Source organism: Rana temporaria, chromosome 9 (genome assembly GCF_905171775.1).
Source record: "Rana temporaria chromosome 9, aRanTem1.1, whole genome shotgun sequence".
In the NCBI taxonomy this organism is placed as follows: Eukaryota; Metazoa; Chordata; class Amphibia; order Anura; family Ranidae; genus Rana; species Rana temporaria.
This window is the reverse complement of record NC_053497.1, coordinates 48,312,631-48,336,554: the sequence shown is the minus strand read 5'-3', so window position 1 is coordinate 48,336,554 and position 23,924 is coordinate 48,312,631. Positions and strand designations below refer to the sequence as shown.

The 23,924-nt window shown below is 43.8% G+C and overlaps 1 protein-coding gene across 1 annotated transcript; it reads right to left on the bottom strand.

The window, feature by feature from the left end:
• On the bottom strand, window positions 1–23,300 carry LOC120914527. Its single transcript, XM_040325204.1, has 6 exons — window positions 23,126–23,300; window positions 22,952–23,018; window positions 11,177–11,390; window positions 6,601–6,744; window positions 4,951–5,031; window positions 1–932 (listed from the first exon to the last, which is right to left on the bottom strand). Exons 1-6 carry the CDS (start codon window positions 23,298–23,300, stop codon window positions 846–848), a joined length of 768 nt encoding a protein of 255 aa, XP_040181138.1. The 3' UTR covers window positions 1–845.
• Between the last annotated feature and the right edge of the window lie 624 nt (window positions 23,301–23,924).

Below are 23,924 nucleotides of genomic sequence, written 5' to 3'. Positions count from 1 at the left end.
TCTACATGCTGAAAAACTTCGTATTTTTTTCATACCGAAAAATGATCGTGTGTACGCGGCATGAGTCGTCTCTATTGGAAGATTATTCCATGCCTGATCTGATGAAAGCTCAGAATTTTGAATAATCCATCAGTTACATTCTTGATAACATGGATCACCAGGGGAAACAGAGAGGAGGGAACCTCACAGAAGGGACACAGACAAAAAAAAAAAAACTGAACAAAAATCCATCCTGAACCATACCTTTACACACCTTCAGGAGAATGAATGGCCAGTGTTTATAATCCAAGAATTAAAAAAAAAAAGGCCAATAACACGCCAAGAGGTAAAGACCACTCATGGCCATTTTTGTTTCTTACCAATAAAACCTTGACATTGGTTCTAACCATTCTCTACTCTTTCCAAGCAAGAATTTTTTTTTTCTTTGCATACGGTTTGTGCCTTGGTAAATAAAGGCCATACAATTGACCATCAGTCGTCAAAGGCAGAAAACTTTGGAGAGAGGACCAAACCGGTCTACAATCAGTGATAAATGAATCTCTCTTTCTTGACAAGATCAATGCATATCCCTCAAAGACATAGTTGAAGAACCATAGCCATCTCTTGATTTAATAGCCAGGGCTGTCATTGGTCACTGGTTGAGTCCACCATGAGCTGGCAATTAAGAATTGTTTTTTTGTCCAGATGAATAAGCTTGACCATCAATGGGTGATGAAGGCGAGTAATTCTTGCTTACATTTCATTTACGGCCGATAGAATTGACACATCTTAGTGACTTGGATCGATTGAAGTAATAATGTTTCGTCATACGTCTGTAACAGGTTCAGTTCATTCTTTGTATGTTATTATTGGCTGAGAGCCCAACATTTCACGTCTTCTCTCAGTGGAATGAGATTCAGCATTACGGCATCTTGGACGCAATCAGAAGATGCCTGTATTGGAAAAACAAATATTTGAAAGTAATTCCTTTGCGCACTATTCAAGAAATAATTCTTAGCTTTGTATGTATCTAAGATCACTGATCCCAGACATTAATCCTGTTATAATTAAATGTATTCTGCATCTGTTTCTGGGGAAAAGAGTCTTTGTGCCAATGTCTCTAGCTGCTACGCACATGTGCATAAATCTGGATTTCTATTTCCACACACTGCTAGTATATAAGATATGACTAGGTCTGAACAAAAGAAAAAAAAATCCAATAATGCAGTAGGAACTTTCCCTTCCCTTTGCCCAGTGCAATTATCGCCTAGTCTTTGTCCTTATATAAATTGTGACCATGATATGAGTCCATCAGAAGAGGGTTTTCTGGCTGACTAAAGCAGTGGTTGCCAAATTGTAGTGTTTTATTTTAGGCAGGATTGTCTGTTTTTTACTCAGGACATACCATTCAAATCCATTTGGACAGGCACATTTGTGGCACTTACTAAAAGTGGCAACATTTGGTTGCCTACTATTGGCTGGTCTAAGGTGACCAGATTTTAAAAATGAAATCCAGGTACATGTTTTTTATTTTTTTATTAGTAATGGCGTCAATCTGCGACTCTACCCGTCGCCACCCGCCTCACAGCCTGTCAAGTATTACTCTCTGGCCCTGGCTACTACTGGGTGGGGAGCGGAGGACGATCACTCCACCAGGGAAGGAAAGGAGATAAACAGGCAGGCGGCTGGCCGGGGACTTGAGCCAAGGCAGAAGAACATGTGAGCGGAGCTGAATGGGCATGCACCCAAAACTGAAGATATATTCCCTTTGTCTGACCAGCACATGATCATCAGAAAGGGGCACAGATAATGGAAAAAATACACCCCCTCAAGCTAGTAGGAGCGGCGGGGGTGTGTAATTCAGAATTTTGTTTTTTTAATTCTGCACTGACTGTGTTTGAAATTGCCCCTGCCCCTGTTCAAATCCAATCCGGGGACAAAACCGGGGACCGACTTGGTCCAGGGACAGTGTCTTCAATCCCCGGAAACTAGGGCTGTCTGGTCACCCTATGCTAGTCAGGCCCAACATGAGCCAGTGAAAATTTAAAGTGGTGACAGGGACCAAGCAAACTCTGACACTACCAGGAAGTGTCAAAGCTTTGCTAGGGCTCTGTAAAGGTAACATCCTTTGTGAGCTCCCGAACCTCTTCTTCCTCCCACCTCACATCCATTTGTTTGGAACAAGCAGTGCATGTTATCAGGGCCGGCCTTAGGTGTTCAGGCGCCCTGTGCAAGCTAATCCTGTGGCACCCCCCCCCCCCATCTTCACCCCTCGCCCCCTGGTCACCTAAACATACACAATGAGGACCCCTTTACATTACACAGCACCCTGCATCACTGGACCCCTTTACATTACACAGCACCCTGCACCTATGGACCCCTTTACATTACACAGCACCCTGCACCTATGGACCCCTTTACATTACACAGCACCCTGCATCACTGGGCCCCTTTACATTACACAGCACCCTGCACCTATGGACCCCTTTACATTACACAGCACCCTGCATCACTGGACTCCTTTACATTACACAGCACCCTGCACCTATGGACCCCTTTACATTACACAGCACCCTGCATCACTGGACCCCTTTACATTACACAGTACCCTGCAGCTCTGGACCCCCTGCATGTCACACAGACCCCCCTTCAGTGCAGACCCCCCTTCAGTGTATCCACCCCTTCAATGCAGACCCCCCCGTTCAGAGTGCCCCCCCGTTGCCGGTCTGACACCCCCCAGTGTGTGGTACGCCCCCACCCCCCCTAGTACGCCTTTGGATAGCCACACGGCGCCCCTGTTGCCCATGGCGCCCTGTGCGGCCGCACAGCTCGCACACCCCAAAGGCCGGCCCTGCATGTTATTCTCTGTCATGTGCACTGCTCTATGCACACTACACGTCCCATAGTCAATAGTCCCTAGTCCCTCTCAGAGCAAGCAAGAGAGGTGGCTGCATTGCTACATGCAGTAAAACCACGGAGAATGAAAGTAGCCACCCTCTACCAGAAAGTCCAATCACAACAGCAATAAAAAAGGAATTTGAAGATTTGGTGGAGGCTGAGAGAAATGTAAGGGACTTCTTGCGTTAAAGCGGAGGTGCAGCCGCGATTTTTCTTTTTAAAGTCAGCAGCTACAAACACTGTAGCTGCTGACTTTTAATAAGGACACTTACTTGTCCTAGGCGCCCGTGATGTCAGCCCCCCGAGGCCAATCCCTCGTTCGTGGCAGGTCCCGGCGCCGCCATCCTCACTAAGGGGTAACAGGCAGTGGAGCCTTGCGGCTTCACTGCGTGTTTCCTACTGTGCATGCGCGACTCGCGGGGCGCTTTATGAATGGGCGGCTGTTCTCTGGGATAGACACAGTTTCCAGAAGACAGCGCGCCCCATTCCCCAGAAGACAACGCGAGGAGGACAACCAGCCGCGGACTAGGAAGAGGCAGATTAGGAAGATCTGCCTAGCAACCACCATTTCTGGTAACTAAAACATTTTTTTTTCAATTGTTTTAATTTTTTGAGCATTTTTACGTAATTTTTATTTTTAGGGTGGACCTCCGCTTTAAGAATACATATCTGAATGGAATTTGATTTGCAAGTATAACATCTTTTTGCCAGGTCTCTGCTGGGGGGAATTTATTTTCTCTACATAGTTTTTTTTTAACCAGAGTTTAGTGTCACTTTATAGTGAAACTAAAAGCAATGCTTTTTCAGTTTGGATAGAGTAAGGGGAAGTTATAACACTTGTTCATTGTGTCCCAGTGGGGTGATTTCCTTTCACTTCCTGTCCCATAGCCAATACAGGAAGTGAGAATGCCACTAGGGTCACCAGAACTAGTGTCCCCACTGGAAGATTCCCCCTCTATTTTTGTTCTGTTGGTAACCCAAAATTTGGGATTTTCTTTCAGTGATAATGCTAAAAAAGGACAATTAGAGAGGGTGACTATTCCTAATGGGGCACAGACAGCAATAAAAACCTGACAGGTGTTCTAATCCATCTCCACTCTATCCAAAACTAAAAAAATAAGTTTTGCCTTTAGTTATTCTCTAAAAACTTCCCAAGATTTGGTTGACAGACAGTTTGAAGTAGCTGTAGATATATATAAGCACCCCTCATCACCATTACCACCAAGCTATTAATGGAGCTCCCACATCTGAACAGCAGAGTACTGAACACTTGTAGGTAGATTCAGGTAGAGTTAGGCCGACTTATCAGTAGATAAGTCGACCTAACTCAGAATAATCTACGCCGACTTATGTTTAAGTGTATGCTCAAACAGAGATATGCTTAAACATATCTAAGATACGACGGCTTGCACCGTCCTATCTTAGATTGCAATATTTTGGATGGCCGCTAGGTGGCGCTTCCATTGCGGTCGGCGTAGAATATGTAAATGAGGAGATACGCCGATTCACGAACGTACGCCCGGCCGACGCAGTACTTTTACGCCGTTTGCGTAAGAGATAGGCCGCGTAAAGTTAGAGCTAGGCCCTAGTGGAATAGTAATGTTAAGTATGGCCGCCGTTCCTGCCGCGAAATTCGAAATTTTTACATCGTTTGCGTAAGTCGTCCGCGAATCGGGATTTACGTTGTTTACGTCCACGTCGAAATCAATAGGCCCGTGCGGCGTACTTAGCCGCAATGCACACTGGGAAATGTAGGCGCCCAGCGCATGCGCAGTAACAAAAAAAACGTCAAAAACGTAAGGTCAAGCCTCATTACCATTAAACACGCCCCCCCCTAACACACATTTGAATTCGGCGCCCTTACGCCCGCCCTCTTTAGGCTACGCCGCCGTATATTAGCAGGCAAGTACATTGAGAATCATTACTTGCCTAGCCAACTTACGGCGGCGTAGCCTAAACACGCTAAGCTACGCCGCCGTAACTTTATTCCATTGTACCTGAATCTAGCTAATAGACACTATTTTCGTGAGTTGGTGAGAACTACTTGTAAACACACCTGCTGGGGACACTTACCGATTCCTGAAAATGCTGGAGATGGTGAAGCCAGGGCTTCAGATGTGAAGAGGCAGGCTCATTATATTCCACAGACTCTCTCTATAAGGAACAGATAGGAGATAATAATGGTAAATTATTATTATTATACAGGATTTATATAACGCCAACAGTTGGAACAGCGCTTTACAACAGTAGGCAGACAGAACAATACAATACAATTCAATACAGGAGTAAACAAAGGGCCCTGCTCATTAGAGCTTACAATCTTAAAGGGAGGGTCAAGTGATAGCTGTGGGAAATGAGCTGATGGAGAAAAGTACAGTTGTTAGGCAGAAGTAGAATAGGCTTCTCTGAAGAGAGGGTTTTAACTGGTTGCCGACCAGCCGCCGCAGTTCTACGGCGGCAGGTCGGCTCTCCTGCGCGAGAGCCGTTGGCTCTACGTCGGCAGGAGAAGCGGCCACTGAGGGCGCGCGCCCCCCGCTCGCTCCTGACTCCCGTGCGTGTGCCCGGCGGTCACGATCACCGCCGGGCACCCGCGATCGCTCGTTACAGAGCGAGAACCGGGAGCTGTGTGTGTGCACACAGCTCCCGGTCCTGTCAGGGGAGAAATACCTGACTGTCTGTTCATACAATGTATGAACAGCGATCAGTCATTTCCCCTAGTGAGTCCACCCCCCCTACAGTTAGAACACACCCAGGGAACATACTTAACCCCTTCCCCTCCCCCTAGTGTTAACCCCTTCCCTGCCAGTGGAATTTTTATAGTAATCAAGGCATTTTTATAGCACTGATCACTATAAAAATGACAATGGTCCCAAAAATGTGTCAAAAGTGTCCGAAGTGTCCGCCATAATGTCGCAGTACCGAAAAAAAAAATCGCTGATCACCAGCATTACTAGTAAAAAAAAAATATTAATAAAAATGCCATAAAACTACCCCCTATTTTGTAAACGCTATTACTTTTGCGCAAACCAATCAATAAACACTTATTGCGATTTTTTTTACGAAAAATATGTAGAAGAATACGTATCGGCCTAAACTGAGGAAAAAAATCTTTTTTATATATATATTTTTGGGGGATATTTATTATAGTAAAAAGTAAAAAATATTCATTTTTTTTCAAAATTGTCACTCTATTTTTGTTTATAGCGCAAAAACTAAAAACCGCAGAGGTGATAAAATACCACCAAAAGAAATCTCTATTTGTCGGAAAAAAAAAGGACGCCAATTTTGTTTGGGAGCCACGTTGCATGACCGTGCAATTGTCAGTTAAAGCGATGCAGTGCCGAATCACAAAAAGTGCTCTGGTCTTTGACCAGCAATATGGTCCAGGGGTTAAGTGGTTAAGGGATCCTCGAAAAGTGGACAGAGCAGGGGATAGTCGGACAGATTGGGGTAGGGAGTTCCCAAGGCTGGGAGAGGCTCAGGAAAAGTCCTGGAGGCGAGCATAAGAGAAGGTTATGAGGGAGCTAGAGAGCAGGAGGTCTTGGGAGGAACAAAGAAAACGATTGGGTTGGTATTTTGAGGCTAGGTTAGTGATGTAGCTGGAGGTCGAGTTGTGTATGGTTTTGTCAGTTTTTTGTTAGTATTTTACATTTAAGTTGTAAATTATCTGAATCCCACTTATAAGATTACATACATCAAGAGAAGAGAATGACATGAACTTACACAAATCGTCAGATCATCCTTCATTTTAAGGAAAATCATAAGAGCTTGAGTTTTAGGGTCAGAGACAGCATAGTTGGACATGTCACTTAGTACATCAACGGCCAGTGAGACTTGTTCCAGGGTCACAATCAGACTGTCACTTGGCTGTAAAAACATTAAAAAAATAAAATGTTATGTCCAGAATTATTTGTATGTATGTAATGGGTTGACGTTGTCATAACAGGCAAAGTGCTATAATGATATCACAGGTTAAAGGGGTTGTAAAGGTTTGTTTTTTATGTTCTAAATAGGTTCGTTTAAGCTAGTGCATTGTTGGTTCACTTACCTTTTCCTTCGATTTCCCTTCTAAATGTTTTTTTCTTTGTCTGAATTTCTCACTTCCTGTTCCAACTCAGTAAGCTTGCCCCCATCATCCGAGTCGAACTGGCTGGGGGGTTAGTCAGCATGCTCGCCCCCTCCCTTGGGACTACATCCCTGGAGGGAGACAACAGCTCTCCCCGCAGGGATTCTGGGCCAGATTCAGAGAAGAGATACGACGGCGTATATCTCCTGATACGCCGTCGTATCTCTGAGATACGATTGTCGTATCTATGCGACTGATTCATAGAATCAGTTACGCATAGATAGCCCTAAGATCCGACAGGTATAACTTGTGTTACACCGTCGGATCTTAGGCTGCAATTCTAGGCCGGCCGCTAGGTGGCGAGGCCATTGCGGTCGGCGTAGAATATGCAAATGACTAGTTACGGCGATTCACGAACGTCCGTGATGCCCGTCGATCTAAATTTACGTTGTTTCCGTAGCGATACGCGTCGTAAAGTTAAGGCTGCCTCCTAGGTGGTCTAAGCAATGTTAAGTATGGCCGTCGGTCCCGCGTCAAAATTTTTAATTTCACGTAGTGTGCGTAAGTCGTCTGGACGCCATTTACGTTAACGTCAAACCAATGACGTCCTTGCGACGTCATTTAGCGCAATGCACGTCGGGTAATTTGACGGACGGAGCATGCGCAGTACGCTCGGCGCGGGAACGCGCCTAATTTAAATGGTGCCCGCCCCATTTGAATTAGGCGTGCTTTCGCCAAGCGGATTTACGTTACACCGCCGCAAGTTTACAGGTAAGTGCTTTGTGAATCAGGCACTTACGCTGTAAACCTGCGGCGGTGTAACGTAAATCCGCTTGGCGCAAGCCCGCCTAATTTAAATGGTGCCCGCCCCATTTGAATTAGGCGGGCTTGCGCCAAGCGGATTTACGTTACACCGCCGCAAGTTTACAGGTAAGTGCTTTGTGAATCAGGCACTTACGCTGTAAACCTGCGGCGGTGTAGCATAAATGGGATACGTTACGCCGCCGCTGCGCAGCGTAATTCTTTCTGAATCTGGCCCTTAGTTCCAAGGGAGATGGTGAGCACGCTGACTAACTAACTAATTCTATTTAATAATTTCATTAGCATGTCGATCAATGGAGGAAACAGGGATGGCAAAATATAAGCAGATTCAACTTTAAAGAAAGTTATTCGAAATAGTATACTGCAAGGCCCCTTTCACACGTGCGGACCGTTCAGATCCGACTGTCAGTTTTTTCAGGCGGATCTGAACGGGCGCTCCATGTACCTCTATGGAGCGTCGGATGCCAGCAGTGACCTGTCCGCTGACTCCCGATCAGTCCCCATCTGATCCTTTCCTCAAAAATGTGACGGATGCAAACCCTATTTTGCATTCGTCTGGCTGATCGGATCGAATGAAAACGAACAGACGGTTCGTTTTCATCCGATTATCCAATAGAGGAGAGCGGAGATCTGACAGGTCGGAAATTACATGAATGTTAAAGCTTCAGTAACATTCAAGTGAATGGGATTAGATCCGCTTTAAATAAACGAGAAAGTATATAATTAATACTAAAAATAGCAAGCTCTCACCGTAAGGTCACATGCAGAAGGCTTGTGTCTCAGCATTCTTCCATAGCAACCCATTGCATTATCGGACATGACATTTTCCTGTAGAAGACATGACATTTCAATTTTTTCTGCTGATCTTTACAATAGTGAACTGTAATTGTATTGCACATAATATTATGCTGAACATAATGTAGGCGACATTATTGGAAAGGAAAAAAAACTGGACTGAATAGATGCTAAACCCCTAGAAGAGGTTCAGTTGTATGGAGTTGTATGGAGTTGTATGGAGTTGTATGAAGTTGTATGGAGTTGTATGGAAATGTATGGAGTTGCATGGAGTACTGTAGGATAGAGGAATGGTGCTGTTTGCAGGAAGCAGGCGGCTTTCATACACAGATAGTGACTCCAATTAGACCCAGAAAAAGAATTCAAAGCAAGAAACTCAAAATATAAAAAGTGAATTCCAATGTGTTGGCTATTTTAAAAAGTGGTAATAAACTCACATCACTTTCAGCTGCTGATTTACCGTATTTATCGGTGTATACAGGGGAGGGCTGGCAGCCTTAGGCCTGGGGGGCAAGTTCAGTCAAATGGCCCATAGAGCGTGGAAAAGTGATGGATCGAGGAAAACAGTCTAAGATTTTTCATGATCACAAGAGACGGCACAGAGGCTCCCCTTACATCAAAGTTCGCTCAGAGGCCCCCCTTACATCAGAGTCCGCACAGAGGCCTCCCTTACATCAGAGTCCGCACAGAGGCCCCCCTTACATCAGAGTCCGCACAGAGGCCCCCCTTACATCAGAGTCCGCACAGAGGCCCCCCTTACATCAGAGTCCGCACAGAGGCTCCCCTTACATCAGAGTCCGCACAGAGCCTCCCCTTACATCAGAGTCCTCGTGTCTGTGCAGAGAGAGAAGGGGATGTCAGCACTGGTGTGCGCTGAGGCTGAGCTATGTGTGAGACGACACATAGCTCAGCTCTGCAGCCATCTACCTCGGAGCTGACACAGGCACGGCTGCACAGTGGGAGTTGAGCAGCGGCCATGACCTGTGTTAACAGAGCTCCAGCAGGCATAATCCTGCTCTGCAAAAACAGCATTTGGTAGTGGCGGCCGGTGGCTGTGCATAGTGTCACCAGCCCGGGGGGAGATTTCCACCCTGCCCCCCCTGCCAGCCCTCCCCTGGGTGTATAACACGCACCCTGGCCCGGATTCAGATACATTTGCGTATCTTTCGGCGGGCGTAGCGTATCTCAGATACACTACGCCGCCGTAACTTACAGCGGCAGGTCCCGTATTCAGAAAGAACTTGCGCTGTAAGTTACGGCGGCGTAGTGTAACTGAGCCGGCGTAAGCCCGCCTAATTCAAATGTGGATGATGTGGGCGTGTTTTATTTAAATTACTTGTGACCCCACGTAATAGACTTTTCTTACGAACGGCGCATGCGCCGTCCGTGAACGTTTCCATGTGCGCATGCTTTAAATTACGCCGCAAACTGTCAATGCTTTCGACGTGAACATAACTTACGTACAGCCCTATTCGCGAACGACTTGCGCAAACGACGTAAAATACGACGCTGTTCGTACGTTTCCGACGTCCATACCTAACATGACTTACCCCTGCTTTATGAGGGGTAACTTTACGCTGGAAAAAGCCTTACGTAAGCAACGTAAAAAAATGCACCGGGCGGACGTACGTTTCTGAATCGGCGTATCCACCGAATTTGCATATTTGACGCGTAAATATAGGGAAGCGCCACCTAGCGACCAGCGTAAATATGCAACTAAGATACGACGGCATAAGAGCATCCTAGAAGTTACGCTGCGTATCAATAGATACGCCAGCGTAACTTCTTTCTGAATCTGGGCCCCTAACTTTAAGAGGGAAGTTTCAGGAAAAAAAACTTTCCACGGCCCCCTGTGTATAACACGCAGCCACAGTTTACCCTCCATTTTCAGGGTAAAAAAGTGAGTGTTATACGTCAATAAATACAGTAATCACTAATGCCGCGTACACACGATCAGATTTTTCGTCGGAAAAACCTTGGATGGTTTTTCCGACGGAATTCCGCTCAAGCTTGACTTGCATACACACGGTCACACAAAAGTGAACTTTCGACCGTCAAGAACGCGGTGACGTACAACACTACGACGAGCCGAGAAAAAGAAGTTCAATGCCACCAAGAATGCGTCAAATTGTTTCCGAGCATACGTCAAAATTTTGCGTGTTGGAATTGCTACAGACGATCGGATTTTACGATAGGAAGTTTTTCCGTTGGAAAATTTGACAACCAGCTCTCAATCTTTTGTTGGCTTAAATTCTGACAGCAAAAGTCCGATGGAGCCTACACACAGTCCGAATTTCTGTTCAAAAGCTCACATTGGACTTTTGCTGTCGGAATTTCCGATCGTGTGTACGGGGCATTAGGCCTGTTTCCACATGTGCAACTTGTCCTATGACTTGAGACTGCAAAGTCGCATGACAAGTCGGAACCCATGATTTACAATGAGTACCGTTCATATCTGTGCAACTTTAAGTTGCAGTGACTTCAAAGAAGTCTCTGCACTACTTTGGTCTGACTTTGGTGTGACTTTAAGGTCCATAGACCTAAGAGAATACACAGGCATTGCTTCAAGTCTCATCAAAATCAAAAAAGGTGGAAATCCTTTCAATCCCCTCTCCCCCAGATAGTTGTCATACTTACATGGTGATGTTGTAGCTTCTTGAGAACTGTCATATCAGCAGAAGACAGATCAGATAAGTAACGGGACACCGGACACAGCTTCCTGTGCGGACGGCCGCTTGCCAATGCGATTAGAACCATCAAGACAAGCATTCTGATAACCATATTGGTATTGTTGGCTTCCATCTTGAATTTTGTTTTCGCTTTCAACCACCTGCATTAGTGAACATACAGACATACATGTAATCCATATTTGGGAAAACCTTTTTGGCATTAAAAGCATAATGTTTGATGCACAATCCCATTAGATAAAAGCTTTAAAGCATATCTAAATCTAAAATGTATCTAAATCTAAAATGCGTATATATATATATTGCAGTTAGATTGATAGATAGATAGAGAGATAGACATATACAAATAGATAGATAGATATATAGATAGATAGATATAGATAGAGAGATAAATAGATAGATAGACAAATAGATAGATAGATTTATATATATAGATAGATATATAGATATAAAAATAGATAGATAGATATAGATAGAGAGATACATAGAGAGAGATAGATAGATAGATATACAAATAGATAGATAGATAGATAGATAGATAGATAGATAGATAGATAGATAGATAGATAGATAGATAGATAGATAAATAGATAGATCGATAGATATAGTTAGAGAGATAAATAGAGAGAGAGAGATAAATAGATAGAAAGAGAGATAAATAGAGAGAGAGAGAGAAATATAGATAGATATAGATAGATAGATAGATAGATAGATAGATAGATAGATAGATAGATCGATAGATCGATAGATAGATAGATAGATAAATAGTTAGAGAGATAGATCGATTGATAGATAGACAGATAGACAGACAGACAGACAGAGATAGATAGATTGATAGATAGATAGATAAATAGTTAGAGAGATAGATCGATTGATAGATAGACAGATAGACAGACAGACAGACAGACAGATAGATAGATAGATAGATAGATAGATAGATAGATAGATAGATAGATAGATAGATAGATAGAGATAAATAGTTAGAGAGATCGATTGATAGATAGATAGATAGACAGACAGATAGATAGATAGATAGATAGATAGATAGATAGATAGATAGATAGATAAATAGTTAGAGAGATAGATCGATTGATAGACAGACAGACAGAGATAGATAGATAGATAGATAGATAGATAGATAGATATATAGATAGATAGATAGATAGAGATAAATAGTTAGAGAGATCGATTGATAGATAGATAGATAGATAGATAGATAGATAGACAGACAGATAGAGATAGATAGATAGATAGATAGATAGATAGATAGATAGAGATACATAGTTAGAGAGATCGATTGATAGATAGATAGATAGATAGATAGATAGATAGATAGATAGATAGACAGATAGAGATAGATAGATAGAGATAGATAGATAGATAGATAGATAGATAGATAGATAGATAGATAGATAGATAGATAGATAGATAGATAGATAGATAGCACTTTATTGTCACTGTATACATACAACAAAATGTATCAATGGCCAAATGACACTAGTAAGTGCTACATGTAAATGTTGTGATTCTTTATATAACAGGTTCTCTTGATAGAATGTCTTATTCTTTGGGATGTTACGGAACAACTTGGTCTCCTAGTCCTGCACTCCAGAACAATTCAGGCTGTGCGTCACCATTATTCTGATAAAGTGTTCCATATTAATGGGAAAGGATGTTTCTTGTAATTGTTGATGTGCAGATTGTACGGATTGTTTCTGTGTTACCATGCAGCAGTGCCGGCCCAATACATTGTGCTGCCTGGGACCAAGAATGAAATGCTGCCCCCCCCCCCCAAATAAATTACGCCCACCAAAAGGCCCCTACATTCATTTTTTTATATCATGATAACTAAAGGGGACACGTCATGGCTCTATACATGTATATAGGAGTATAAAGAGGACCTGTCATTGCTCTATACATGTATAAAGAGGACCTGTCATGGCTCTATACATGTATAAAGGAGTATAACGAGGACCTGTCATGGCTCTATACATGTATTCAGGAGTATAAAGAGGACCTGTCATTGCTCTATACATGTATAAAGAGGATCTGTCATGGTTCTATGCATGTATATAGGAGTATAAAGAGGACCTGTCATGGTTCTATGCATGTATATAGGAGTATAAAGAGGACCTGTCATGACTCTATACATGTATATAGGAGTATAAAGAGGACATGTCATGGCTCTATACATGTATAAAGAAGTATAAAGAGGACCTGTCATGGCTCTATACATGTATATAGAGGACCTGTCATGGCTCTTTACATGTAAAGGAATATAAAGAGGACCTGTCATGGCTCTTTACATGTAAAGGAATATAAAGAGTACTTGTCATGGCTCTATACATGTATAAAGGAGTATAACGAGGACCTGTCATGGCTCTATACATGTATTCAGGAGTATAAAGGGACTAACCATGTACGCTAATTGTGTTTTTTTTGGTACCAAAAATATGTAGAAGAATACACATATATATATATATATATATATATATATATATATATATATATATATATATATTTTAAATTGACGTTTTTTTGTTGTTTATAGCACAAAAAATAAAAGCTGTGAGTAGGGCAGTGGACGGTGTGAGTAGGGCAGTAGACGGTGTCAGTAGGACAGTGGACAGTGTCAGTAGAGCAGTGACAGAGAGGGGGGCTGACAGGGGGGTTGCTGACAGAGAGGGGGGCTGACAGGGGGTTGCTGACAGAGAGGGGGGCTGCTGACAGAGAGGGGGCTGACAGGGGGGTTGCTGACAGAGAGGGGGGCTGACAGAGAGGGGGGCTGCTGACAGAGAGGGGGCTGACAGGGGGGTTGCTGACAAAGAGGCAGAGAGGGGGGCTGACAGAGAGGGGGGTTGCTGACAGAGGGGAGTGGCTTACAGAGAAGGGGTGGGCTTACAGAGGGGTGGCTTATAGAGAAGGGTGGGCTGACAGGGGTGGGTTGCTGACAGAGAAAGGGGCTGATGGAGGGGGTTGGTGACAGAGAGGGGGCTGACAGGGGGGTTGCTGACAGAGAGGGGGGCTGATGGGGGTTGCTGACAGAGAGGGGGCTGACAGACAGGGTTGCTGACAGAGAGGGGTGGCTTACAGAGAAGGGTTGGCTGACAGGGGGGTGGCATCAGAATGCCGCCCCCCTAAAAGTGCCGCCTGGTACCCATGGTACCACCCGGTCCGATCATAGGGCCGGCCCTGCCATGCAGGATGTTTTAGGAGATCATCCGTGGAAAATGGCCAAGTCTGAGGTTTAGAAGAGCGCCCTTTGATAAAAACATCAGGTTCTAGCTTAACACTTGACTCCCTGTGTTCATGTCTACTAATTATTACTTTTATGCCCTGTACACACGATCAGTTTGTCTGATGAAAACGGACCGATGGACCGTTTTCATCGGACGAACCGATCGTGTGTGGGCCCCATCAGTTTTTTTCCCATCGGTAAAAAAAATAGAACCTGTTTTAAAATTTTTGTATGGTTAAAAAACCGATAGAAAAAAACGATCATCTGTGGGGAAATCCATCGGTCAAAAATCCACGCATGCTCAGAATCAAGTTGACGCATGCTCGGAAGCATTGAACTTCATTTTTCTCGTCCTTGTGTTTTACGTCACCGCGTTGGACACGTTCGGATTTTTAACCGATGGTGTGTAGGCAAGACTGATGAAAGTCAGCTTCATCGGATATCTGATGTAAAAAATCCATCGATTGGTTTTCATCAGACGAACCGATCGTGTGTACAGGGCATTACTCTATCACTTTCTCTTCTAAATCCTTGTTTTTTCTTTTATCTTTTTACTGTAAGCGTCATGTTTTAATAACAATGTAACTCCCTGGTACCCCTGGCAATGATACTTTTGAGTGATCAGAAGCTCTTAAATCTGGTTTTATGCAGCTTGTTTATTCTGAGATTATTACTCTTTCAGTGCATCTGAGCAAAATCTAGTTTGATGATTGTGAAAACTGTGTCAATATTTTTAGATACAATTTAGATAAGAATATATTTCTATTTTTACCACATTCTAATAGATAAACAGCAGTTTTGTTTGCCTTTAAGGAACTCTTTTAAGGAGTGGAACTAGTAAAACTTGCTCTCTGTCAGTTTGATATTTTAACCTCCTAGACTATAGCCGGGGATGGAAACCTGGCTGTCTGTGTCTCCCTGGGCATGACAAGTGAGAAGATTGACATATTTTTCTTATGTCAAGTAAAATGTAAGAAACAAGGCAAAAGGCAACAGGATACAATTTTACCAACTATGGGCCAGATCCACAAAAGGGATACGACGGCGTATCAGCAGATACGCCGTCGTATCCCTGTTTCTATCTATGCGGCTGATTCATAGAATCAGTTACGCATAGATATCCATAAGATCCGACAGGTGTAATAGTTTTACACTGTCGGATCTTAGGATGCAGTACCGCGGCCGCCGCTGGGGGGAGTTTGCGTCGTAAACCAGCGTCGGGTATGCAAATTAGGAGTTACGGCGGATCCACTACGGTTTTTCGCGTTCGCTACGTCGCCGCTAGTCTAGTTTCCCGTTGCAAATTTACACTTTTTTTTGGTGCCCTAACTTTAGTCAGCAAGTGTATTGCTGTCTAAAGTATGGCCGTCGTTCCCGCGTCGAAATTTAAAAATCAACGTCGTTTGCGTAAGCCGCCCGGGAATACGGAATTACGCTACACACGTCGGCGTTCAAAAAAATGACATCACGGCGCGCAAAGCACGGCGGGAGTTCGGAAACGGAGCATGCGCAGCACGTCCGGCACGGGAGCCCGCCTAATTTAAATGGGACTCGCCCCATTTGAATTGGCCCGCCTTGCGCCTGCCGGGTAAGTGCTTTGTGGATCGGGCACTAACTTGGAAACATTGCGGCGGTGTAACTTAAATCCGAAAAGTTAAGTTGCGCCCGGGCTTCGTGGATCTGGCCCTAAGTCACTAAAGCAAATATACTGTAAATAGCTTAATGTAGTACTCGAGGGGCAAACAATCTGCAAGCTTAGTTGGGAGAGCTATTGCTGGAGTGCATGAAGACATGAAGTGTATGTAAAGAGGCTGCAGGAGATCAGCGACACTGAGAAATAAGATAGGAGTAAAAGGCTGAAAACGTATAAAAGTTAATGTTGCTGCTATTTTAATACTTGCTTCTAAGTAAATAATAAAATTAGGATTTAATAATAATAATATTTATAACAATAATATTAATAAAAATCACAACAATAATACTACTACTATGACTAATAATAATAATAATAATAATAATAATAATATTAATAACAATAATATTAATAATAATCACAACAACAATACTACTACTATGACTAATAATGATAATAATAATAATAATAATAATAATAATAATAATATTAATAACAATAATAAATAATATTAATAATAATATTAATGACAATAATAATCACAACAACAATACTACTACTATGACTAATAATAATAAAAAATAAATAAAATAATAATAATAATAATAATAATAATAATAATAATAATAATAATAAATATATATATATATATATATATATATATATATATATATATATATATATATATATATATATATATATATACACACACACACATACGGTATATATAGCAAAACTCAAATACAAACATGAATACATCATCTGCATCTCTTGCAGAGGACCACTCACCTGCTCCTTTTCTCCGTCTGTTTCTAGGTTTGGTCCAGGTGTGATTGGAGGTCTCTCCATGGTCCCTCTTTTATATTTCACTCACTTGGAGAAAGTTATGATTTTCGTGATGTTGAGATTACTTGTCTATCGTTCGAAATATGAACATAGCTGGCAGGAACCTCCGGGAACTTCTTACAGCTTTTAGTTTCCTTGTCTTGACAGGTAAGCACGTGACGTCACGTAAATTGGACATTCTTTAGCTGTCACAAAGTCTACTCCTTCATTCTGCAACACACTGTATGCCTATTATTAACAACTAATCCTTCTGTTACACTCCTTATACCTCAGAAAGATCACAGAGCCCGCACATTGCACTGTTCAAAACAACTACTTTCTGCTGGCTAGACACATGTAACATTGGGTTTGGTCATTTTCTCAAAATTTTGGCAAAAAGATTATAGCAATTTTTTACTATTTGGGCAAGATACATTAAAGTCAATGAAGGAGGGGGAAAAAAGGGAAATTCAAGTGCAACTTCACCTTAAAGACAAGCTCCAGTCGCTTAAACTTTTAATAAATACACATTCACTTGTCCCAGGATCCAGCGATGTGGTCACCCGAACCGTCGTTTCTCTCCCTCTCCTCTCCCTGAAGCTGGCATCTCAACTGTGGGCATCCGACTATGACAGCTTGCGGATTCACAACCAGGTACATGCACGAGTCGCGCTGCACCTGCTGAATGGTTTGGGAGGGGAAGGGGGGATCTAAGCGGAGGTGGGAGTAGGTACCTGTCAAAATCAGGTACCCGCTCTCCCCCCCCTGAAAAAAATGATATGCCAAATGTGGCAGGGGATGGGGGAGGAGTGCTTAAAGCGGATCTTCCCCTTTTGGGCGGAGCTCTGCTTTAAAAAGGAAGTTCTACTGATCCTTCTCCTCCTCACTTTCACTTTTGGCACTTATTTATTTTTTGGGAGGAGTGGGTACCTATTTCTGGCAGGTACCTGCTCCCTCTTTCACTGCAATTGCCTAAGTGATCACAGCAGAAGTTCCTCCCTCCCTACCCGCAATCTCCTGGGACACATCACAGGTAGGGTGACCACATTTCCAAACTGCCATTCAGGGTCACACACCCTCTCTCACCTTCCCCCCAAAAAATGGGGGGGAAGTGTAGTCTCGGGGGGTTGATGGGGAATTTGACAGTGGGTTATTTGTCAGGTGAATGTGCCACATGCCACCAGATGAAGTGCCGCTTGCCACCCATAGTCTGCCACCAGATGCAGTGCTGCTGTCACTCCCTCGTGCATAGAAGGAGTGGCGCCACTATCTGGAGAGTGAAGATCACACCAGTCCCTGCTGCTTGCTGCTGGGTGCCGGAGAAGGAGGAGGTGCCGAGGTGGGTGGGGACAGCAGTGCTGCACTAGGCCTCGCTCCAGGTTTCACTGTCTGAGAGTAAATTGTCACTGGTTACAAGATACCAGGCAGCGCTGGCCCTAGCAACCATTTCCGGAAATGTAGTTATTAGTTAGTAGGGGGTGGATGTGTCCTCTATTTAATTCCAGGACATTGTATTGTCCCAGAATGAAGGTGCCGGGACCCAGGACAGACATGTCAATTGTGGGATAGTCCCGGGCAATCCGGGACACGTGGGCACCCTTATCACAGGTCCCAGGAGGCTGTGAAGCCATTCAAAGAGCGCAGCAGTGGGGAGCTAGCTGTGAAGCCGCAAGGAGTCACAGCCAGCTTCCCACAGTAAACATGGCGGCACTAGAGACTCAAAAAGAATTGGCTTGGGTGAATGATGGGGAAATTATATATTTCCTACATTTTATTGGCTCACCATGAACAGTGCTGGATCCCTGAACAGGTAAGTGTCTCTTTAATAAAAGTCAGCAGCTACAATATTTGTAGTTACAGAGTTAGAGCCGGTTCACACTGGGGTGACCTGGGATCAGACTTCAAGTCGCCCCTAGTTGCCCCAAGTCCTGCGGTCGAGAAAATGAATGGAAGTTAACGGGAGCCGTCTTAATGTACACTACTGAAGTCGCTCCAACTTCAGAAAAGGTTCCTGTACTACTTTAATCCGACTTCTAGGCAACTTGTAGGCAACTTGTACCCATTGATTTCAATGGAAGTCACCTCAGAAGTCGGATCACTGTCTTAACTGAAGCAACAATACAGGAAGATAACATACATTTCTCAGGCAAACCCCTCCCTCCCCCTCCCTCCCACAGAGCTGATTGTTGTTTGGTTGGCCACTGGAATGCCTCCTGTCCTGGAGGTGACTTGAAGTTGCCTTGTACTGTCCTGGAGGCAACTTGAAGTTGCCTTGCAAGTTGCCTGATGATTCATACTCAAGTCGTGTCCAAGTTGCCTCCCAAAGTCGTGCTAGAAGTCGTGTTGCCCCTGTGTGAATGGGCTCTTATAGTTAGTCAGGCTGACTAAGTTCACCTAGTTCAACCAATAAAAGGGAGCGGGGGGGGGGGATGGGAATCTTGCATTCCCATATACACAATCCTATACCCACAGTTGATCCAGAGGAAGGCAAAAAAGCCCAGCAAAGCATGATCCAATTTTCTACAGCAAATCCCCCAAGAGGCAATCGGATTTTCCCTGGATCAACTTTACCTATTAATGTTAGTACCCAGTTATATTATGTGCATTTAGGAAAGAATCCAGGCATTTTTTAAAGAAAGCAGCTGAGCTGGTCAGAACCACCTCTGGAGGAAGTCTATTCCACATTTTCACAGCTCTTACTCTGAAGAAAGCTTTCCATATTTGGAGATGCAATCTCTTTTCTTCTAGACGTTAGTCCTCTGTAATGACCTTAAAGTAAATAACTCATCACCAAGTTCACTATATGGACCCCTTATATATTTGTACATTTTGATAATATCCCCCCTTAATCTCATCTTCTCAAGAGTGAATAAATTCAGTCCCTCTAATCTTTCCTCATAGCTGAGCTCCTCCATGCCTCTTATCAGTTTGGTTGCCCTTCTCTGCACTTTCTCCAGTTCCCAGATATCCTTTTTGTGAACTGGTGCCCAAAACTGAACTGCATTTTCCAGATGAGGTCTTACTAATGATTTGAATAGGGACAAAATGATATATCATTGGATATTTGACCCTTACCTGTTACCAGCAGATAGTAAACTGAAGGCTTGCGTTGTATTCTAAGCTTTACATTGCCTTATCACCATGCATTTGAAACATGTCTGATCCTAGACACAGAGAGAGAAGTCCTGTTGTTCCGTGTGCCCTCAACTGAGGCCTCGTACACACGACCGAGTTTCTTGGCAAAAACCAGCAAGAAACTTGCTGGGAGATATTTTTTTGCCGAGGAAACCGGTCGTGTGTACATTTTCGTTGAGGAAACTGTCAAGAAACTCGACGAGCCAAAATGAGAGCAAGTTCTCTATTTCCTCGACGGGAGTCTCAAATTGGCTCGTCGAGTTCCTGGTCGGGCTGGTTTCCGACGAGAAACTCGAGCGTGTGTATGCTAAGATACCCGGGCTTGCTCAGAATAAAGTATGAGACGGGAGTAAAAGTAGCATTTGTAATGGAGATAACACATTTTTCAAGCTGTAACAGACTGAAAAATGCAAATCGTCTCTTAACAAACTTTTACTTAACACGCAAACACATGAGATTAGCAAAACCAGCCCCAAGAGTTTAGCCAGTGGAATCGAACTTCCCCTGCCGTTGTATGTGTTGTATGTCACCGCGTTTGAGAACGAGGAGATTTTGTCTTGACAGTGTGTACGCAATGCAAGCTTGTCGAGTTCCTTGACGAACCTAACAAGGAACTCGACGAGGAAAACGATGTGTTTCGCCCAACGAGTAACTTGGTCGTGTGTACGAGGCCTCACATTCAACTAATGACTCAGGAGCTACTTGCAGCAGGCCTACTGAAATGGCCGACATCTGCAGCCTGGAATATTGTTGCCCTCTGCTCCTGGAGTTTCCCAACTTTGGAGTCTTCCCTACTTCTGTCAGATGGGACCAGCATCTCCTGCTCTTTTGCAGAATATCTTTACTACAGTCATGCATGTCTTTATGGCCTAAATCACCTAGTTATTTGCTGACTTTGAATTCAGGGACCACAAGCATGCTCCCTCACTGTCTCCCACTGTTTCTTTAAGGACCCCCCCCCCCCCCATGAACAGTTGGAAGCCCTCTATTGAGCTCTGTTTTTACTGGCAGGTGCTCTGTCTGTACCCTGTCTTAACTATTACTTTGTTTTGTGAAACTGTCTGACTGGTAAATTAGAGATCTGGTCACTGCTATGGTTTATCCCTTGATCATAGAATGTTTAGAGCAAATGTTTGTAGGTTTAAGCTACAGTTATGATGGGCTGTCAGGCCTCGTACAGACGAGGGAACATGTCCGATGAAAACGATCCGCGGACCGTTTTCATCGGACATGTCCGCTCGGTCTGATGGCTGTACACACCATCAAACCGAAATCCCAGCGGACAGAGAACGCGGTGACGTAGACGACACCGATGTTCTCTATCGCGCAAGTTCAATGCTTCCACGCATGCGTCAAATCAATTCGACGCATGCGCAGGATTTCGGTCCGCTGGTTAGACATACTAACCAGCGGACATGTGCGATGTACAGCTTTCCAGCGGACATGTTTCTTAGCATGCTAAGAAACATTTGTCCGCTGGATATCTGTCCGCTAGCCTGTACACACGATCGGATCTGTCCGCTGAAACTGGTCCGCGGACCAGTTTCAGCGGACATGTCCGGTGGTGTGTACGAGGCCTTAGAGGTTTCCTTTTCCATCTCCCACATGGGTTTTATTAGTACACATGTAGAGGACATTTTGGTTAAAAAGTTGTAGTGTGGAACCTACATCTAATACACACAATCATTTTTCGGCATGAAAAAAACGTTGTTTTTCAGCATGTCCAAAAAACGAAGTTTTTCCAACTTCATCATTAAAAACAACGTTGCCCACACACCATCGTTTTTCAAAAATGATGAACAAAGCGCGGTGACGTACAACACGTACAACGGCACTCTAAAGGGGAGGTACTATTCGCCTTTGGGCTGCTTTAGCTGATTCCGTGTTAGTAAAAGACAATTCGCGCTTTTCTGTCTGTTACAGCGTGATGAATGTGCTTACTCCATTAAAATGACCGTGTGTGGGTAAAACGTCTTTTTTTATGTCTTCTGAAAAACTACCAAAAAAAAAATCGAACATGCTCAAATTTTTTGTGTCGTTTTTCAAAACGTCGTTTTTTGTGTCAATTAAAATGATAGTGTGTGGGCAAAACAATGTTTTCAACCCGCGCATGCTCAGAAGCAATTTATGATACGGGAGCGCTTGTTCTGGTAAAACTACTGTTCAGAATGGATTAAGCACATTCGTTCATTTTAAAAGTAATGAAGAAAAGACTGTGCTGCATTTTACACAATGCATTTAAATGCTACACTAAAATCCTAGTTTGTTGTGGCTCATCTTGTTACATAGTTCTGTCAACCTTTTTACTTTATGAGTTATTTTTTTTTGTTTGTTTGTTTTTATTTTATGCACATCTCCATCTCCAGAATTTTTTTGAGTGTGTGAAGTGACCACAACAACATAATTTTTTTTTTTTTAATTACCCACAAGGAGGTTGTTGTCCCTTGTTAATGTTTGATTTTATATTTTATTTTAAATGTGTTTGCCTACTCACTAACGATCTCTATATATTGGAAAAAATACACATGTTCAAGTTTTTTCCAGAACCAAAAAATACATTTATTCATGTATAAAAAAAAAAAAATAAACTTAAACACATCTGGCAAACAAAAATCTAAAATAAATAAAAACAAAGAAGCCAGGAATAAAGCAAAGGAGACCCTGCTTGAATTTGTAAAGCCAAGGATCCCCCAAACCAACAATCAAGGCTGTCAAGCAAAAATTAATTCTATTAGTGGCACCATCTCCTCACTTCTTCTTCTTTGCTGCAGTCTTCCCTGTAGTCTTCCCTGCAGTCTTTCTTGCAGTCTTCCCTGCAGCCTTCCCTGCAGTCTTCCCTGCAGTCTTCCCTGCAGCCTTACCTGCAGCCTTACCTGCAGTCTGAGTCCTCGGGGGCTGGGTTTCTGGAGCCAAGGTTGTGGCAGGAGCCAGAGCAGGCTCCTGAAGAGGAGGAGAAGGATCAGGAGCAGGAGAAGGAGCAGGAGCAGGAAGAGCAGAAAGGACAGAAGTGCCAATCAGCCCAATGTCAATGTCGTCATTGAGCTTGCCCAGTGAGGCCATGCTTATGGCCTTGAAGATAAGGTATTCGCAGCGCACACGCTGGCCCCGCTCTAGATTTTTGAGCTTGGCTGCGATGAGCGCTCCGAATCCCTCTTCTTCAGAGGGTTGCTCTCTGATAGCCGCAGTTGCTTCACGGAGCATGGCCTGGGTCTCCTCCTCCATTTGTATCAGTCTCCTGGCCCTTTTTCCGGGAGCGCGGAGAGGAGGAATCTGGGAGATGCAATCTCACTGGCGTGACTCCTGTCTCCCACTGGGGCCTGCCACCTCCTGGCTCCCAGTGGGCTCTGCCTCACCCTGGCTCCTTGTGGGGCCTGCCTCCTCCTGGCTCCCTGTGGGGCCTGCCTCCCCCTGGCTCCCTGTGGGGCCTGCCTCCTCCTGGCTTTGCTCTGTCTGTGTATTTAAAAAAAGGAACATAGTTTATTTGTTGTCTTCATTAATCACACACATTTTTCATTTCATGACATATGCGAATTAAATGCAAAAATATATTTCACACAGGGCCGCCATCCATAATTATGTGGCCCCTTACACAGCTTCAGATATGTGCCCCTTGGAGCTGTGGGGGAGGGGGGTTGATGCTGACTGAACTTGCTAAGTAGGGTGACTTTCCCCAAACTAGAAATGGAGGTTTTTATATTTTTGGGTGGACAAAATGTTAATTACCAAAAAGGGTGTTTGATATCTGCGACCCCTTCCAGGTGTATTGCGTTTACCCCCCTAATGGGGGGTAAACTTCTCCTGTTTCACGCTAACCGGAAAAATCATCCCGCGTCAACATGGACTCCC